Source organism: Ovis canadensis, chromosome 17 (genome assembly GCF_042477335.2).
Source record: "Ovis canadensis isolate MfBH-ARS-UI-01 breed Bighorn chromosome 17, ARS-UI_OviCan_v2, whole genome shotgun sequence".
In the NCBI taxonomy this organism is placed as follows: Eukaryota; Metazoa; Chordata; class Mammalia; order Artiodactyla; family Bovidae; genus Ovis; species Ovis canadensis.
This window is the reverse complement of record NC_091261.1, coordinates 77,742,315-77,761,426: the sequence shown is the minus strand read 5'-3', so window position 1 is coordinate 77,761,426 and position 19,112 is coordinate 77,742,315. Positions and strand designations below refer to the sequence as shown.

Here is a 19,112-nt window from a genome sequence, read left to right as displayed (position 1 = left end):
GGCAGGATGCCACTCTGCGAGGTCAGGGCAGGCTTCTGATGACCCGTGACCCCAGGGCGCAGTGTTTTTCAGAATCAGTTGACCTTGACCCAGTGTTGGAAATATATTTTACACAAACACACTAACACACATACATGGAAAAAAGTTCCACCAGATTATTCTTACTTGTGTACTTACTTGGTTAGCTTAAGAGGTTTTTTTTTTTTTTAATTGTGGTAAAACATATATAACATGAAATTTACCATTTTAACCATTTATAAGGGTACAGTTCCAGAGAAGGCAATGGCACCCCACTCCAGTACTCTTGCCTGGAGAATCCCATGGATGGAGGAGTCTGGTGGGCTGCTGTCTACAGGGTTGCACAGAGTCGGACACGACTGAAGCGACTTAGCAGCAGCAGCAGCAACAAGGGTACAGTTCAATGTCATTAAGTATGCTTACAATGTTGTGAAACTATCACCAACTGTACATTTCTAGAATTTTTCATCATCCCAAACAGAAACTCTGTCCCCATTACAAACTAACTCTCCATTGCCCCTGCCCTCCCACCCCTGGTAATCTCTGTTCTACTTTCTGTCTACCGGTTTCCCTTGTCTAATTACCTCATGTAAGTGGAATCACACTATTTGTCCTTTTGTGTCTGGTTTATTTCACTTAGCATATAGTTTTCAAGGTATATTCACGGTGAATATACCCAGTCCCTCCCAGGATGCTGGGTACCAGAATTTCACTTTTTTATGGCTAATATTCCATTGCATGTATATACCATACTTCCTAAATGACTTATAATCTATGGATTGATCACAGTCTGCAGTTTGAAAAACACTAAGTTGGGTCCTGCCGAGTGAATAGGCGTTTATTGGGCCCAGATGGGCAAGTAACAGTGAGACCAGACAAAAAGGCCCCAGAGCGGGTGGGACTGAACAGGGAAATCTAAACATCAGGGATCCTTATTGGCCAGCAAAACTGTTGGGTTTGATTCTAATAAGTCTTAGAAATGCTGCTGTGGACCCCTAACCTTGCCACTTTCTCGTAACTGGTACAGTACCTTCATTCAGCAAATGTCCATCGGGGTCCTGTGTGTGCTCAATCCCCCAGTCACGTCTGACTCTTTGCGATCCCACGGACTGGAGCCTGCCAGGTTCCTCTGTCCTTGAAATTTTCCAGCCAAGAATACTGGAGCGAGTTGCCATAGCCTACTCCTGGGTATCTTTCCAACCCAGGGATCGAACCCATATCTCTTGCCTTTCCTGCATTGGCAGGTAGGTTTTTTACCACTAACTCCACCTGGGAAGTCCTGAGTTCCTACATGGTACCTGCAAACAGCAAGGACCCAGAAGCAGGCAGATGCTCACTTTCGAGTGGGGTGGACAGAAATTCATTAAAGAGGTAATGCTACTTACTGGACATCACACTATCTGGTCCTTGGGCTGGGAGAGCATCCTGGGAGGGGCTGGGGAAGACTTCTCTAAGAATGTGGCAGCCGAGCAGCGGGATGGCCGTGCCTTCTCAACTGGGCAAAGGGGGTGCAGGCAGGAAGGAGCCCTTCAGCCTTGGGCACAGCATCTGCCAAGTCCCAGAAGGGGGAAAGCAAGGACAGACTTGGGGCCAGTGTGGGCTCCACTGGGAAGACTGGAGTGGGCACAGCGAGGTCTCCAGGGCCCGGGCACAGAGGGCACGGGGAGAAACTTGATCTGTATTTTCAAACGGTGAGATCCATGGGCACATTTTAAGGATGTAGGTGTCAGGACAGGAGGAGGGTTGAGTGTGACTGAATTTGATGAGATTTAGATCCTGGCTGTTGTCAGGGCTGGGGAGGGGCGGGGCAGGACCAGGGAAGGGATGGAGCCAGGAGAGATTTCAACAGGACCTGGGGAGGGACAGGATGTGTGTGTATGCGTGTGTGTGTGTGCGTGTGTGTATGTGTGCAGGTCCACACATTCTCCCATGAGTGTCCACATCGGCCAAACACCTTCAGGCTTCCCTGCCTCCCCTGGAGACTCCTCGAGGGGGAGAAGCTATGACCAATGAGAGGAGGAGGTCCAGCGCCCAGTGTTCCGCCCCTCCCTCTCAGCCCCGCCTCTGGAGCATCCCTGGGTCTCGGCCACCACCCCCACCCCCGCCCCCGGAGCCCCTGTCCTCTGCCGGCTCCCTGTGATTTAAGAGGCATTTTCCTTTTGGGTGATATAGATTCCCAAATGCCGCATCCATCTCCTGGGGCCTGGTGAAGCCCGCCTGTCTGAGTTATAGCACACTGCTTTCTGCATGTTCGAGGGGGGCGGAGGGCGGCGTTGCGCTCTTCTGCTCGCTGGGCCTGGAACATTTGAGCAAACATTCCTGGCTGCTTTGGATGTTACCAAACCCAGATGAGCTCACCCGAGCCAGAAGTGGGGGGTGGTGGGGGAGGGGGTTGGAGCTGGCGCCTGGAGCCCACCCGGAGCTCACCAGGTGGCCCGGTGGCCAATGTCAGAGGCTGCTGGGCCTTCAGCGGCAAGGCAGCGGCTCCCGGGAGGGTGGGCCTGGCCGGGAGAACCCGAGGTGGGTGAGGTAGAGGGGGTGTCGCCCCTCCTGGGAGCTGGCAGAGTGTTGGCATCGTGAGGACTCTGGATGCAAGCTGGGAGCCTCGGGACCTCACAGCTGGGGTCGGAGAGGGAGCAAACGTGTGACATAGCCACCTCATCAATCCTTTTTGGGCAGCCCTGTGGGAGCTGGGCCCGCCCTGCAGGGGCCTGCTCCCGCAGCAGTAGCACTGCTGTTTATTGAGTGTTAACTATGTGCTAAGTGCTCTGTGCCGGGTGCCCCCTCACAGACAACCCTCGGAAATATCATTCTCCCCATTGAACAGATGGGGAGACTGAGGCTATGAGCGGGAAAGCCGCTCTAAGCGGCCAAGCCTGAGGCCGCTGTCCGCATTCACCCCTAGGCCACGCTGTCCTACACATTACAAACAACAGAAACAACGTTCAGAGGAAGATCTGTTCGTACTGTCATGGGCCAAACAGTGATAATTTGTGAACGTTTCCAAGGATCTGACTCAAATAAGCACATTACTCTCCCTGGGCTCTATCTCTTTGTCAGAGTGGGAGGGCATTCAAAGCCCAACAGCCCCGAGCCCACTTCACAGCCTGAGTGCAAGGCGTGGTGGGGGGCGGTTGGAGTCGGGGGAGTCTGAGCCTTCCCTGGGGAAGTTCTGTATGACTCCTGCCAGGATGCTTTGGGCGAACTGCATGGGCTCTGGTTTCAGAGGAACTCTCCCCATGCTCTTTCCCGAACTGATATGCAGTCCTCTACATTCCCTTCTGCAAAATGGGCACACACCTAGGACCCCTGTTGCAGGGTTGCTGTGGCAATTGTTATAGGAGAAATAGCCCATGACAAAGACCCAGATGGAGCACAGCACACTGTGATGCCTCAAGGCTGGAGACTGCTTCCCTCTTACTGTGAGTTGCTGGGGGAGGGTTGCATTTCCTACACAGGAGTTCACATTTCCAGAAAGTCCTATAGAGGATGCCTCTGTGTCCTTATAACGCCCCCCCCCCCCGCCCCACTTACCTCCTAGGGGAAGTGTGAGCCTGTAACACTTAATCCATCCTCACAGGTGCCCAATGAGGAAAGTGAGGCACAGGGAAGGGGATGACCTGGTCACAGACCTCAGATCTATGTGGTGCTCTGAGTCACACCAGCCCACTCCTCTGTGATGGAAAGCAAAGAGGGATGGGTTAGAGTTGAGCAAACAGGGACCTACCTGATCACCCTTGCCCCTGCAGCTGCTGCTGATTGATACCCGGAGAGGTTCCCTCCTGGGAGACAAGTCTGTGACCCCAGGCACTGTGGGACCAAGTCTGGGTGACCTTCCCCTTGCCTTGGGGGTGATGCTACTAGCCCCCATCCCCGCCCCATGGAGACACCACTGAACGGCAGTCTTCCCCAGCAGGGGAGGAGTGGGGGTGAGGGGAGCCACAGAGATGTGACTTGAAAAGCTTTGGCTAATGACTGGCTGGTCCAGAGTTTTCCCATCATGCATGCTTGTTTGGTTCCGTTTATGAAGCTGCTTTGCCAGATAGATTCTCTGTGGTAATGAGCCCGCATAGCTGATTGCTGCAGGGAGAGAAAACTGAAGAAGTGGGGGTGGGGGGGATCATGCTAAATAGGTTTGTTGAATAATTATGAACGCTCCCGAACTTTCCCATTTTCTGACTAATTGTGTGGTGCGTGATGCGTGATGTATGATGCCTGTTTTTTTTTTTTTTCTTGCTGAATGGGAACTTTTTCAAGGGGAGGCTGGACTGGGCTCTGGAGTCGCCGGGGCCTCAGTTCCAGCTCGTGGGGCTGGTTTGAGTTATTTTGGGACCGGGGCCTGGGTTCAGTGCACTCCGCTTAGAGAATGGAAAATAGAAGCTCATAGCTGGATGCTGTCTGCGGAAGAGAAATCGTCATAGATGGAGAAGTTTGCTGAATAGCCTCAGGACCCTGTGGACCCGGGCTTGGGCCTGGGCCCTGCCACGGACAAGCCTCGTGGCCGCCAGCAAGTTCCCAAGGGTGAAAGTGACACCATCTTCCTGGGAGTGTCTTCGAGATGAAACAAGATCTCAGAGAACTTCCTTGCTCAGAAAAAGGGGAAGCTCTTATCAAAGTTGCTGTTCACACTTCCAGGCAGTGGTCCCAATCTCTGATCAGCCAGGATGTTGTCCTGCTATTTGGATGTCTGAACTGGTTCTGAGCTAGATCCTGAAAAAAGAGTGTGTCAGAGGGAAGACTGGGTTGCCAGGGAGGGTTCGATGCTGGGAAGCCGAAATGCCTCATGGAGGCCAGAGCTCTTTTCCTGTGCCCGCGGCCCTTCCCGGCCAGGTGAGCGGGGAAACAGCCACTTTCGATCCAGCTATTGTTCATGGGAAAGGGCAATGGCTTCGCCGTACTGAGACCCTGTGTCAGGTTCCGAGGTGGGGTGGGGGCCTCCTGGAAGCAGGAGGGTGCAGGAAGGAGCAGAGAGGGAGGAGACCCCACAGGCTGGGTGTGGCCAGGGGAGTTTCTCAGGCCCTGCCCGTGCCCCTCCCCAGCCCCTGCCTCTGAGATTCAGACCTGGCCCACATTTGTACAGACTGTGGACTGGTTTGCAGGCCAATAGTGGGGGTCACTGCAGGTCTGATGTGAGCCCCACTCTGCCTCTAGTTTGCCAGATGACCCCCGGTCAAGTCCCTTCATCTCTCTGTACTTTAGCTTCCTCCTTTATAGAATGGGAAAACTAACAGAACCTGCTTCCCTGGAGGCTCAGATGGTAAAGAACCTGCCTGCCAAGCAGGAAATGTGGTTCGATCCCTGGGTCAGGAAGATCCCCTGGAGGAGGAAATGTTAACCCACTATAGGATTATTGCCTGGAAATCCCATGGGCAGAGGAACCTGGTGGGACTATAGTCCATGGGCTGCAAAAGAGTCAGACACAACTTAGCGACTAAACAACAGAACCTACCTAACAGGGTGTGAGTGTGAGTGTGTGTTAGTCGCTCGGTCAAGTCTGACTCTTTTGCAGCCCCATGGACTATAGCCCACCAGGCTCCTTTGTCCACGGAATTCTCCAAGCAAGAATACTGGAGTGGGTTGCCATTCCTTTCTCCAGGGGATCTTCCTGATGCAGGTTCTTTACTGTCTGAGCCTCCAGGGAAGCCTATACAGTACAATAATAGAATCTATGATAGACTGTGGTAATATCTAGTCTATATAAAAAAGGTTATAGAGTGTAGGCAAGGTATTTTCCCACACTTTTAGCCCCCAGACACCCCAGGACACTGGTAAATCCAGAAAGAGGAGCTCCAGTCCAGGTCTTGCTCACAGTCATGTGGTTAAGGTGTGGTAAGCTGCGCTTTGAACCTAGGATGCCTCTTTTGTAAATGCTCCCTGGCCTCCCCTCCCCCGGCTGAGGGTGGGAAGTCTTACTCACTGGGAAGCAGCATCTATCTCTCCTCGATGCTGGGGCCCAAGGAGACCCTTGTTCACTCAACCAACCCTGGGGTGGGAGAGTCAGCCTGTGTTGCCTTGATCTGTGCTGTTCCTTGGGGACAAACTTGGAACTTTCCATCTCCCAGACCTTGTTTCCAGGGAAACCAGTGAAGATGGCTTCTGGAGTCACCTTGAAGGGCAAAGAAGAGGGAGACCCTGAGGTCTCCAAGGTCCTTTTAAAACTCACCTCTATGTCCTTGGCTTTGCTTAAAACCCTTTCATGGCTGGTTCCCCAGAACAATGGCCAAAATTCCCCATCTGCTTATGTGGCCCTCCTGATCTTGGGTCCTGCTGACCTCTTGAGCTTCAGATCCTGCCCCTCCCTCTTCTGCTCTCAACAAAGTGCTGCCTGAAACTTTCCACATGCCTTCTAATCTAATTCCTCTGCTTGGGAAGTCTTTGCACCCTGGTTGGATTGTTAAACTCCTATTCTACCTTCAAAACCCATCTCTGGGAACACTTCTGGATTATCCCTCTCTCTTAGGACAGTTATTTTATTCCTTATAGTGTGTGAAATAGTCCCTTTTGCATAGAATACTAGGTTCCCTTTGATCTAGCTTGAAGGTTGGGGCTAGATCTTCCACTGTTTTCTTCTGAGTTCCTAGACTGAACCCTGATATTCAGGAGGCACTCAATATGTATTTATTCAATGGAGAAGAGACCCCCAAAGATAGCAGGTGTCAAAAATAGAGGGAGGGGGGATGCTGTTGCCTAGCAACTGGCAGCCCATGGTTACATGGAGGTCTCATCCTTTCCAACCTCTAGCCAGCTACTGAATCCTGGGTTCCAGCCATAGCCAGACCTTCCCCAAAGACTTCAGCCCTGGGTGCTCCTTGAACAGAAGCTGGGCCTGCACCCCCTTTACACCAGCACAGTTGGGGGTGCGAGAGTTTGATGTGAGTACCTAAGAGAGTCATCCTTTTTCTCACAGACAGGCTGTTGAGGCAGAACTGATTTGTCAAATAAACCCAGTTTCTCTGGCATCCTTGTACTGCTTTCTACGTCCCTGGACCCAAATACAGAAGAAATGATAATGTTACTAATGGTAATAAGAGGCTACCTTCTAATGAATGCCCGCCATCTGCCACCCTCTGTGCCACTTTTGAAACATTGTCTCCAATCCTTATGCTCCATATGTACTGGCGATGAGTCCCCCTCCCAACAGGGGAAACTGAGGCTCAGAGGAGGAAAGTATTTTGTCCAAGGTCACACAGATCAGCAGTGGTGAAACCAAGATCTGAATTAGGGTGTGCAATGCCAAGGCCCACATACATTCTGCCACTAACTCAGGAGAAAGAGGTGACCGCCCTCAGGAGAAAGACCTGCCCTCCAGGTGTCCTGGGGGACTTTGTCTGCAAGAGAGACCAGGTCCACTCTGATCCTTGTGAGTTTCCAGCTCTAAAGGGCATGGAGGTTAGTGAGGAGAGGGCTGAGGATAAAACAATGTGTATGTGTGTGCACACACACTAATTTGAGAATGGTTCTAATCATAATCACAATAATATTAATGATGATCACAATGGCAATAGTGATAAAAGTAGTCAATGTTTCTTGGCACTTCCTGCGTTTTCTGTGCTGTGCTGATCACTTTACCTGAACGAGTACAGACACGTAGAGCAGGTAGTGGTTAAGAGCCAGGCCTCAGGGTAGGGCAGATGGATTTGGAATCCCAGCTCTACCACTCTGCTGACAGCCATTTGATTAGTCTGAGGCTCCATGACCTCATCTGTAAAACGGGTTCAGAATCCTAACTTCGAGGAGTTGCTACAAAGGATAAAATGGGACTCTGGATGAAAAAGCCGCAGGCCCCACACACAGGAGCCGTCAGTAGCCTGCAGCCAGTGTGCAGATGCGTCCCCCGTGGAGGTGTGCATGTCTGTGACTGTGAGTGTGTGTGTCTGTATTAGTTTTGGGGGGGCCTGCCTGGTTTTGGCGAGGGTGACGGTTGTGTGTCTACTGGAGAAAGGGTGTTGAGGGTCGATTGCTTTGTGTTTTCATGGAGTGGGGGTGCTCACTAGTTTGGGACTGGAGTTCCTGGGGGCCATTCCGAGCAGCTCCCCACTTGTCAGCATCCGTCTTCAGATCTGGGGCCCGCCGTCCAGCTGTCTCTCCTCCTTTCCTTGCCCTGGAGGCCCCCTCTGACCCAGTGCCCCTCTCCAGGGAAAGACTGAAAGAAGGGGAAGAGGAGGGAAAGAGCCCGAGGAGGTTGGATCCTGCCGCTCCTGTTGCTTGGGGCTGTGTGCCGCCAGCGGGCGGGGACTTGGAATTCATCTGAGCGCTAGGGGGCAGTGTGTCTGTTCCAAAGAAGCCGCCGGGCCGGTGCAGGCTAAGCGCACACACAGACAGACCCGCGCAGGGGCGCCCACACCGCGGAGGCGTACGCACCAGCACATCCACGGGCACAGATGGGCACAGAAAGGGGCACAGGCTCTCACACTAGTGGGGAAAACAAGACCCACGTGAGCAGAGATACAGGCACACAAGATGCAAGGCCCACAGCCATGGACACACACACAGGTATACAAACACAGAGGCATCCACAGAGAGAAGCAAGGGGCTGGGGGACAGACAGGGCCCCTCACAGAGCCACAGCAACGCGGGCACACGCAGATGTGGACACAGACACGCTCGGATGCCGGGCACCCGCACCTGGGCGGAGACCCGAACGCAGGCGCATGCCTGCACACCCGCATGCCTGCACACCCGCATGCCTGCGCACCCACACAACATTCTTCAGTGTTAAGAAAAGGTGACCCAGACACACATCCTGCACAGAAACGCAGCCCGGCCCAAACATACCCTGCTTTCAGACACTCACACACCTTGTAGACTTAACTCTTGGAAACAACCCCAGAAAAATACTCCCACACCACCGCCCCCTCCTCCCTGGACGCACAGAATTATTCCACAGGAAACCTGCCCAGGTGTTCAGGGGACCCCCGCCCAGCCCTGCGTGAAGTCATGCCTCAGCAGAGGGCACAGTCCAAGCAGGGTCTCCCCAGAGTGCAGGGCTGCGGGCCATTCTTCCCACTGCCTGCCCTGCCCGGACTCTCATTATTCCCTCCAGACACCCTGAGATGTAAGGATCCTCACAAGGGGGCTTCCGGAGGCACCCAGAGCCCAGGGTATGTGGCCAGGTGTCATGGGCTTTGCACAGGTCTTCGCCCAGGCAGGGTCCTCTTTCTGGCAGCCATTCCTTCTTCAGCTCCCCTTCCTTGCTCAGGGGGCCCTTCCCCTGATCTGGCCTGGGGCCCCAGGGTGGGGATTCTGGGGGTGGTCCCTGGAGGCCTACCCAGGCCCTTTATTTCTTTGTGCCGAAATCAGCCAAGCCTCAGTCTTTCCTCCGGCCCTCACTTTCCTGTCACTTTGCTAAGTAATAATTTCCATGTCCAATTCCATTTCTTTTCTAGTTCTGAAACCTCTAAGCTATCAGCAAGAGGATAGTTCACATGAAAACTAATTACACAAAATCAATATTTAATCACAGACCAACAACCTGATCCTGCAGAAAAATCCTTTTAAAACTCCACCGCCCTGTACAAATACTTCTTCCTGGATGCTTATTTATGGACCCCATTTTTTGGTGGGGGTAATTTTCATTTTTAATTTCAAAAAGAAAAAAAAAAACTGCAGACATCCACTACAGGGAGGTCCCACGAAGGGCCTGGGATCTGAGCTGGCTTCTGCTCTCTGACTTTTAAAGTTGCACGTTTTTATCATTTGCTTTTATTTTTTATTCTTATTGGGTGGTGGGGGGAAGGTGTTATTTTCTTCCAGAGTCTGCGAAGACCCTGCTTCCTGACTCCCCTCGCCCTAAATTGAGCCCATTTTCTTGGCATTTTTAGTTCTAGAACACCCAGACTTCCCACCAGTAACTCCGGGGAGCAATGAATCTGCTCAGCTCCTCCTGGTAACTTTTTAACTCCCCGCCTGCGACAGTGGAGTGCTTAATCTGAGGTTTTTAAATAAAAAGGGCTCAGGGGTTGGTTTTATTATAACGTTTATTTCATTTCAGATTTCATGCGCAATTTAGCAAACGCTAGACAGACTTGGGCGATAAACACTTTCTTTTGTGGGGGGAAAAGGCATTTTTATACACCATGCTTAATTTTATTTAGATTTAATAGCGATTTCAGGGGCACTTCAAAGAAGTTCCTTCCCCCCCCACTCCCTTCTCCTAAGAATGCTGGCCTGCTAGCAAAATCACCTCGTGCTATTTTATGGCAAGGAAAATTGAAGGCCTTCTCCCCTTTCCTCCCCTACAAACGCTTTAGGGAGGAAAACACACACACACACACACACACACACACACACAAACACACGCAGGCACACAGAATAAACACACGCAGGCACACAGAATAAACACTTCCTCTACCCTCCATCGCCTCTAACTCCCAACTTCTAATTGCAAGATAGATTGCAGCCTCAGTGGGGATCAGGAAGATCTAAACATTTTAACTAAGATTATTGGGATAAATATTTCATAAAGAGCAGGGCAGATATTAAATTACTCCCATTGATTTTAGTATCACAACCCAATTCCGTTCCTTGGCCTCTTCAGTTTAATTGATCTCTTAAGGAGGCCAACCTCGCGCCGGAAGAGGGCCTGGGCCTTGACCAGAGTGCCTGAACTAGGATGCGCTGGCCGGCCAGGGTGGCCCTCGGCGCGTTGGTCTTCTCGGGGCTCCTCGCTGCCTCGCCGCTCTGGCGCTGAGCTCATCCGAAACGCGCCCCCATAAAGTGGCAGAGTGGTTATGGAAGCCGGTCACTGAGAACCGGGAACCCTGGACAGCGAGGATAGGGAACAATTGTGCGCGCCCTATGAGGGAGGAGCGAGTCAAGCACCCCTATCTCTCGAGGAGATCCCTAACTTCGGGGTTCCCTGTCTGTTTTCACCTCCAGGAAAATCCAAGGGTCGGTTAACTTGGGTGCCACAAGTAAGCAGACAGCGGTGGAGAGCCGAAGGTTCGCTCCAGTGCTGAAGTGCAGTCGATACCAAGCGACTTTCCGCGGTGAGTCCAGGATCTTTGCCTGGCGACCCCATTGTCTGAGCGCCCCGCACCGCTAACCGCCGGCCTCCCCGCCCCCTAGCCACCCCGCAGGTCTCGCTTCAGCTGGGGGTGGGGAGTTGGGAACTGTGGTGAATGGGAAGCGGGGTGAACAAAGCCAAGCTCCCGCCATTCTCCGCCTGCGCCCTCTCTAGCCGGGTGCGCGGGGAGGCCAGGGCGCGCCTGGCACCAGACCCCGAGGTTAACGGGTGCGGGGGACCCCGGAGCAGGCGAAGGGAGGGTTCGTGGCGGGGGCCTCAGCAGTCAGCACCCAGGACCACCTTAAGAGCGAGCCCCGCCCCGGGCCCGGAGCTCGGGCTGCGCTGATTGGTGCAAATGTAATGGCTGAAATTGATTGCTGAAATGCAAAACTTGTTGCTGCTTCTCCCGGCTCTAGGCGAGAGGCAGACACAGAGAGGGGAGCCGAGACCCTCGGAACGCCCCACGCAGGGCCCCCCCGCCAGCCAGGAGAGGGGTGCGCGGACCCCCCAGAGCTGCCCCCGCCCCCTCCCATTCCGGGCTCCGAAAGCGCACCCGGAACGCCTTAGCCTGCTAGCCCAGCGTGGCCCCCCAACCCGCATACGCCCCCCTCCCCGGGTCCGAGGGCGACTTGCGAAGCACCTCGGCGCGGAGGCAGGGAACCTAGCCTTGGAGCGTCCTAACTCCTCGTCTGCTGCCCGCCCGCGCCTGGAACTGGGCTCGAAGATCCCCGCGAACTCAGAGACGGAACAGCAGAGGACAGAAGCGGCAGGCAGCGGACGTGGCCGCGAAGCGGCGCGCCGGGGTGCAGCGCACCCGCCGCGGAACAGGGGAGCCGCGCCTTCCACCAACCCTCGGTTTCAACCTCGGGCGCCCGCCGCTCCTCCTCAGCCCCGCTGAGCTCCCGGCTCGGGGGCGGGCACCAGTGATGCCGAGCGGAGCTTCCAGTCCTCCGACCCGCTGAAGAAGCAGTAGCCGCTTGCTGGGGTCGACGGGGACTGTGCGAGCCGATCGTGCTTGGCTGAGGCTCCGGCTGCGGAGCGCGGGGACTCCGGGGGGAGGGGGGAGGGACCGCTCGGTCTGTGCCCCGGCGCCAGCCACGGTTTTGAAGGGTCTCCCTGCCTGGCCCTTTAGCAGCTCCGCCACGGACTCCGGGAGGCTTCAGGCAGCGTCCAGGGGCTCCCCATCCAACCCGATCGGACTTAAGAAGGTGATTGCTCTGCTTTCCCTCCCTCCTTCCCGCCTCCTTCCCCCCACTTAACTTTTTGTCTTCAGTCACCCGCAGCTCCGTCCCCTCCCCGCAAACCCACCCGCGGCTGTACCAACCGCCCGGGGCATGGGCCCCCCAACACGGCTCCTGGAGGCCCCGAGGCGCCGCAAGATGTGAGAGGCCCGCGTCGGGCAGAACGAGAGCTTCGGGAGAGGAGCTGATAGCCCCAAGCCTTCACAAGCCAGGCGAGGTGGCGGTCCGCGCTGCGCCCCGGCGGTGCTGAGCGCCCAAGCCAGGGCCGGAACGAGTAGCTGGCCGGAGGCGCGCCGCGGAGAGCAGGCTGTCATGCCCTATTGATCCCCCCGCCCCCCGCCAAGTATGTTTGGGCTGGACCAATTCGAGCCCCAGATCAACAGCAGGAACGCTGGCCAGGGCGAGAGGAACTTTAACGAGGCCGGACTAAGCATGAACGCCCACTTTAAGGCCCCGGCTTTCCACGCGGGGGGACCCCCTGGCCCCGTGGACCCTGCCATGAGCGGGCTGGGCGAACCCCCGATCTTGGGCATGAACATGGAGCCTTACGGCTTTCACGCGCGCAGCCACTCGGAGTTGCACGCGGGGGGGCTGCAGGCGCAGCCGGTGCACGGATTCTTTGGAGGCCAACAGCCGCACCACGGCCACCCGGGAGGCCACCACCCCCACCAGCATCACCCCCACTTTGGGGGCAACTTTGGCGGACCGGATCCAGGGGCCTCGTGCCTGCACGGGGGTCGCCTGCTCGGCTACGGCGGCGCGGCCGGCGGCTTGGGCAGCCAGCCGCCCTTCACCGAGGGTTACGATCATATGGCTGAGAGCCAGGGGCCGGAGAGCTTCGGCCCGCAGCGACCCGGGAACCTGCCGGACTTCCACAGTTCGGGCGCCTCGGGCCATGCCGTGCCTGCCCCATGCTTGCCGCTGGACCAGAGTCCTAACCGAGCCGCCTCCTTCCACGGCCTGCCCGCCTCCGGTGGCTCCGATTCCCATAGTCTGGAGCCCCGGAGGGTGGCGAACCAAGGAGCCGTCGACTCGCTGGAATACAATTACCCGGGCGAGCCGCCCTCGGGACATTTCGACATGTTTTCCGCCTCTGATTCCGAGGGGCAGCTGCCTCATTATGCAGCGGGTCGTCAGGTTCCCGGGGGCTCTTTCCCGGGTGCCTCGGCCATGCCCAGAGCTGCAGGCATGGTGGGCTTGTCGAAAATGCACGCCCAGCAACAGCAACAACAGCAGCAGCAGCAGCAGCAGCAACAGCAGCAGCAGCAGCACGGCGTGTTCTTCGAGAGGTTCGGCGGGACCCGCAAGATGCCCGTGGGGCTGGAGCCTGGAGTCGGCTCCAGGCACCCGTTGATGCAGCCTCCCCAGCAGGCCCCGCCGCCCCCGCAGCAGCCGCCCCCGCAGCAGGCCCCGCCGCCCCCGCAGCAGCCGCCCCCGCAGCAGCCGCCGCCGCCACCGCCTGGGCTTCTAGTCCGACAAAATTCGTGTCCGCCCGCGCTCCCGCGTCCCCAGCAGGGCGAGGCGGGCACGCCCAGCGGCGGCCTGCAGGACGGGGGGCCCATGCTGCCCAACCAACACGCGCAGTTCGAGTACCCCATCCACCGGCTGGAGAACCGCAGCATGCACCCTTATTCCGAGCCTGTATTCAACATGCAGCAGGCGCCCAACCAGCGGCTGCAGCATTTCGACGCACCCCCCTACATGAACGTGGCCAAGAGGCCGCGCTTTGACTTCCCGGGCAGCGCGGGAGTGGATCGCTGCGCTTCGTGGAACGGCAGCATGCACAATGGCGCTCTGGACAACCACCTCTCGCCCTCTGCCTATTCCGGCCTGCCCGGCGAGTTCACGCCGCCTGTGCCCGACAGCTTCCCCTCGGGGCCACCTCTGCAGCATCCGGCCCCGGACCACCCGTCCCTACAGCAGCAGCAGCAGCAGCAGCAACAGCAGCAGCAGCAACGCCAAAACGCGGCCCTCATGATCAAGCAGATGGCGTCGCGGAATCAGCAGCAGCGGCTGCGCCAGCCCAACCTGGCCCAGCTAGGCCACCCCGGGGACGTGGGCCAGGGCGGCCTGGTACACAGCGGCCCAGTGGGCGGCTTGGCCCAGCCGAACTTTGAGCGCGACAGCGGCGGCGCGGGCGCCGGGCGCCTGGGCACGTTCGAGCCGCAGGCGCAGCACTTGGCACAGGAGAGCGCGTGGTTCCCAGGTCCGCATCCGCCGCCCGGCGACCTGCTGCCCCGCAGGATGGGAGGTTCAGGCTTGCCCTCCGACTGCGGCCCGCACGACCCAGGACTGGCGCCGCCCCCTCCGCCAGGTGGCTCGGGGGTGCTGTTCCGGGGCTCTCTGCAGGAGCCGCTGAGGATGCCCGGAGAGGGCCACGTGCCCGGGCTGCCCTCCCCTGGTCTGCAGTTCGGGGGCAGCCTGGCCAGCCTGGGCCAGCTGCAGTCGCCCGGGGCTGGGGTGGGGCTGCCCAGCGCTCCCTCCGAGCGCCGGCCCCAGCCACCTGATTTCACGACGCCCGCGCTCGGGGGCCAGCCTGGCTTCCCGTTCGGCGCAGCGAACCGGCAGGCCACGCCGCACAGCGGCCCAGGCGTGAACTCGCCCCCGAGCACGGGCGGGGGCGGTGGCAGCACGGGCGGTGGCGGCGGCGGCGGCGGCGGCGGGGGCGCATACCCGCCGCAGCCTGACTTCCAGCCCAGCCAGCGCACCTCGGCCAGTAAGCTGGGCGCGCTCTCGCTGGGCTCCTTCAACAAGCCCAGCTCCAAGGACAACCTGTTCGGCCAGAGTTGCCTGGCTGCGCTCTCCACCGCCTGCCAGAACATGATCGCCAGCCTCGGGGCCCCCAACCTCAACGTGACCTTCAACAAGAAGAACCCGCCCGAGGGCAAGAGGAAACTGAGCCAGAACGAGACCGACGGCGCGGCGGTGGCCGGCAACCCGGGCTCGGATTACTTCCCAGGAGGGACTGCTCCTGGGGCTCCAGGGCCCGGAGGCCAGTCGGGGACCAGTAGCAGCGGCTCTAAAGCCTCTGGGCCGCCCAATCCGCCCGCCCAGGGGGACGGCACTAGCCTCTCCCCCAACTACACCCTGGAATCGACGTCGGGGAACGACGGCAAGCCGGTCCCCGGGGGCGGCGGCCGGGGACGGGGGCGCAGAAAAAGGGACAGTGGGCACGTGAGCCCCGGGACCTTCTTCGACAAGTACTCGGCGGCGGCGGCGCCGGACAGCGGGGGCGCGCCTGGCGTGAGCCCAGGGCAACAGCAGGCGCCGAGCGCAGCCGTCGGGGGAAACTCGGGAGAGGCGCGCGGGGCGCCTACGCCTCACGAGAAAGCGCTCACGTCGCCGTCGTGGGGGAAGGGGGCCGAGCTGCTCCTGGGGGACCAGCCAGACCTCATGGCGTCCCTGGACGGTGGGGCCAAGTCGGACGGTAGTTCCCCGCACGTGGGCGAGTTCGCCTCCGACGAGGTGAGCACGAGTTATGCCAACGAGGACGAGGTGTCTTCCAGCTCCGACAACCCCCCAGCCCTGGCCAAAGCGAGTAGGAGCCCTCTGGTGACAGGCTCGCCCAAACTCCCTCCCCGTGGGGTGGGCGCCGGGGAACACGGACCGAAGGCACCCCCGCTTGGCCTGGGCATCTTGTCTACGTCTACCTCGACCCCTGACAGCTACGGCGGAGGGGGCACGGGCCATCCCGGCACGCCGGGCCTGGAGCAGGTTCGGACCCCGACGAGCAGCGGCGGTGCCCCTCCACCTGACGAGATCCACCCCCTGGAGATCCTCCAGGCACAGATCCAGCTGCAGAGGCAGCAGTTCAGCATCTCTGAGGACCAGCCCCTGGGGCTCAAGGGTGGCAAGAAGGGTGAGTGTGCCGTCGGGGCCTCGGGCGCGCAGAATGGCGACAGCGAGCTGGGCAGCTGCTGCTCCGAGGCGGTCAAGAGCGCCATGAGCACCATTGATCTGGACTCGCTGATGGCAGAGCACGGCGCCACCTGGTACATGCCTGCTGACAAGGCTTTGGTGGACGGCACAGAGGAGGACAAGACGCTGGCGCCCTGGGAGAAGGCCAAACCCCAGAATCCCAACAGCAAAGAAGGTATATGCGCTCGTTCCCGGTTCCTTTCTCACCTGGCAGATACGCGCCCCACCCCCATCGCTGGCCTTGGCGTCTGCCTTGAAGGCTCCAGGAAAGGGGAGGGTCCCTCAGGGTCGGCAGGGCACAGGGCCTTCCTGACGCCCAGCTCAGAGCTGGTACCCTTCCTTTGGTTACCCAAGGGGCTCCGTGGACAGACCCCCTTTCCTCCCCCTAGGTGCTGCCAGGTAGACTCTAGTTTCACAGCTGTAGTAGTAACAAAGTGGCACCCATTTGGGGATTATTGTAGAGGACCCCCTGTCAAGTTTTAGCTGAGTTTCTGGGTGCCCTGAAGACTAGGCCTCTTCCCTTTCACACTCAGACCCCTCCTCACCCCTCAGCATTCAGGCCTGTTCCACTTTTCAGTGAGTTTCCTACCATCCTCCCGCCCCCCTCCAGCCTCCACTTCCTGGCAGGACACCTGGGAAGCTGTGTGAACGCCTCCCCATCTTTTCCTAGTCAGCCAGCCTGCAACTTGAGCTCCCTCGCGTGTGCCAGCATCTTTGGGGGAAAAAGTTACCAGTTCTGGTGTCCGCAGCATCATTCAGAGGCAACGCCTAATTTGACATTCGTTCCTAATGAATAGCTGTTTTGTCTCTTCTTAACGATTAGCGTTTCATTGAAAAACTGGAGACCTGTCAGGGTTGTAGGAGGCAGGCAGCCTTTTCAGAGTGCACCTCCTTGACATTTGGTTGGGGCGGGGGGAGTGGCGGGCGGGAGTCAGGGTGGGGTCTACTTGGCAGAGACCAGACCAGTCGACCAGGGCATCATTTGTGCATGGGGATATGGATATATATTCTTAAGACACAAAGGACCCGAGTTTGTCAATATCTCGCCTGGCTTTGATGACAGATGTCAGCTTCCAGGTCTCCTTTGCATTCTAAGCACTCCCTCCCTGTCGGGCCAGGAGGCCTTTAAGGTGGGTGGGGTGGGGGTTAGTAAAATGGACCACCATTGCCGTTAAAGTAATAATAGTTTGGTTTTTTTTTTAAACCTAAAGGTGACCTGGGCTACAGTAGAAATCTGTTTTATTTTTTTATGGGGCCTTTTTAGGTAGCATCATTTTCTACCCCCACCCCATTCCTACCTTTTGCTTTTAAACCTCCCTGAATCCCCTTGGTCTCACCAGGCTATTACCTTGGAGTCTGTAGCTGGCGATTTAACTGTGTCTTAAAAAAAAAAAAAAATTCGTCCACTGATCCTTGCGTTCTCTTAGAGTGGTTCTCCTCTGCCTTCAGTTTCTACCTTCAGTTTCAGCCCACATCCTGCATCCTGCCGTCTTTTGACCCAGGGTTTAAGGTGCCTGTTGGTTTTAGGACCAGGGGATGAGGGCGGAGGGAGAGGGGGAGGGGACGTGCGGCAGGAGTTGGGTGGCTCAGAACTCCGGGCTTTCACCGCCCGTCCGGGGTAGCTTTCCCGCTTGGGTTTTCTAATTCATGAATGCGGCCTTGCTGCTTTTCTCTTTGTTCGCCTACTGCCCAGCCCGGGACGCCGCTCTCTCATTTGAAGCTGGGTGTTTAGCATGCACAGCAGACGCTGCGGCCAGCATCAGCATTCTCCAGGCTTCTCCCAGGCAAGGCCATAAATTGGTTAGTTTGGGACCCTCCGCTGCTTCTCCCTGGCCCCCCCCCCCCCGCCCCACCTTTTTAAAAAATGGAGTTGGACTTAGCAGCCTGGTCGCTTTGCCTCCTTTCTCTTTTATTTTCTTGTACACAACATCTTGGTCCTGCGATCGATAGCTGGTTAGCACAAATGCCAGCCCCTGTCACTTCTACCTGGCTAGGCCTGGCTGCCCCTCCCCCTTCCCCTTCTCCCTTCCCTTCCCCGCACCCATAATTAAGACCACATTGGCCAAAATGGTGTGAGAAGAGTCAAAAAGAAAAAAAAAAAAAACAACCCGATTCAGAGAATTAATAAAGAAAAACCAATAGCACTTGGCCTGCAAGTCTTTTGAAGGGCCTTAGGTGCAAAGGAATTGGATGGCTGTAATGAGATTTTTTTTTTTTCAAGGTGTTGCCCTGTTCCCTTCTCAGCCCACTAATCTTCCTTTGCAGAAAAAAAAAATGCAGACTGAGAATGAAGAAATGTCATTAAAGAAATGTTTTGTTTTGTTTGTTTCATTATCACCGTCAGGCGAAGGAAAATATTTTTTTGGAAACAGATGCTAGTCAGTTTTGGGGTTGATTTCCCCCTGTACACTAAACACAACCCTCCCCTGCACGCAGGAGATGGGAAACTTCCTCCAGGGACCGGCTTCGGGGCTGGCTGCCTTAGAAGCCTCGGCAGGGACACCCACTTGACCTCCTTTGTTTTCCACTCTGTGATGTAGGAAGGACAGTTTCCTAGATAAAGCCCCGAATTGAGGTCACTCACAGCTTCTGCAGCCTTGGGACTGCTAGTTAAGGCTTTGTAAGCTATCTGCATCTGATTCCTGCTCCCTTACTGGTAGTAAATAAGGATGATTAAACTTTTCATTATGATAACACCCCGAAGCTCCATCTGCACGTAGTATAAATAGGTACACAGAGCCTTCAACGGGCCCCCCGGTGCCCTGGTTGAAAATCAGAATGAAGTGTACCCCTTCAAAACAGAGTAGAGAGAGAGGAAAAAAAAAAAAAGAATTGAAAGGAAAGCATCCTGCTTTTCTGTAAACACAAGCCCAGCGTCCCATCAGCCACGAAGCAGCTGTGAATGTGCCTTCTCTAAGTTTCAACCGCAG

The 19,112-nt window shown here is 56.8% G+C and overlaps 1 protein-coding gene across 3 annotated transcripts in view; it reads left to right on the top strand.

The window, feature by feature from the left end:
* The first annotated feature begins 12,528 nt into the window (after positions 1–12,528).
* MN1 (MN1 proto-oncogene, transcriptional regulator) overlaps positions 12,529–19,112 on the top strand; it is a 48,050-nt gene continuing 41,466 nt past the window's right edge. For all 3 annotated transcript variants that reach the window (XR_011249795.1, XR_011249794.1, XM_069556866.1), the window contains exon 1: positions 12,529–16,357. Coding sequence is in view for 1 of the 3 variants with exons in the window: in XM_069556866.1 (XP_069412967.1) it covers positions 12,610–16,357 (3,748 nt within the window). In the remaining 2 variants the exon portion in view is untranslated. The remainder of the gene's footprint in view (positions 16,358–19,112) is intronic.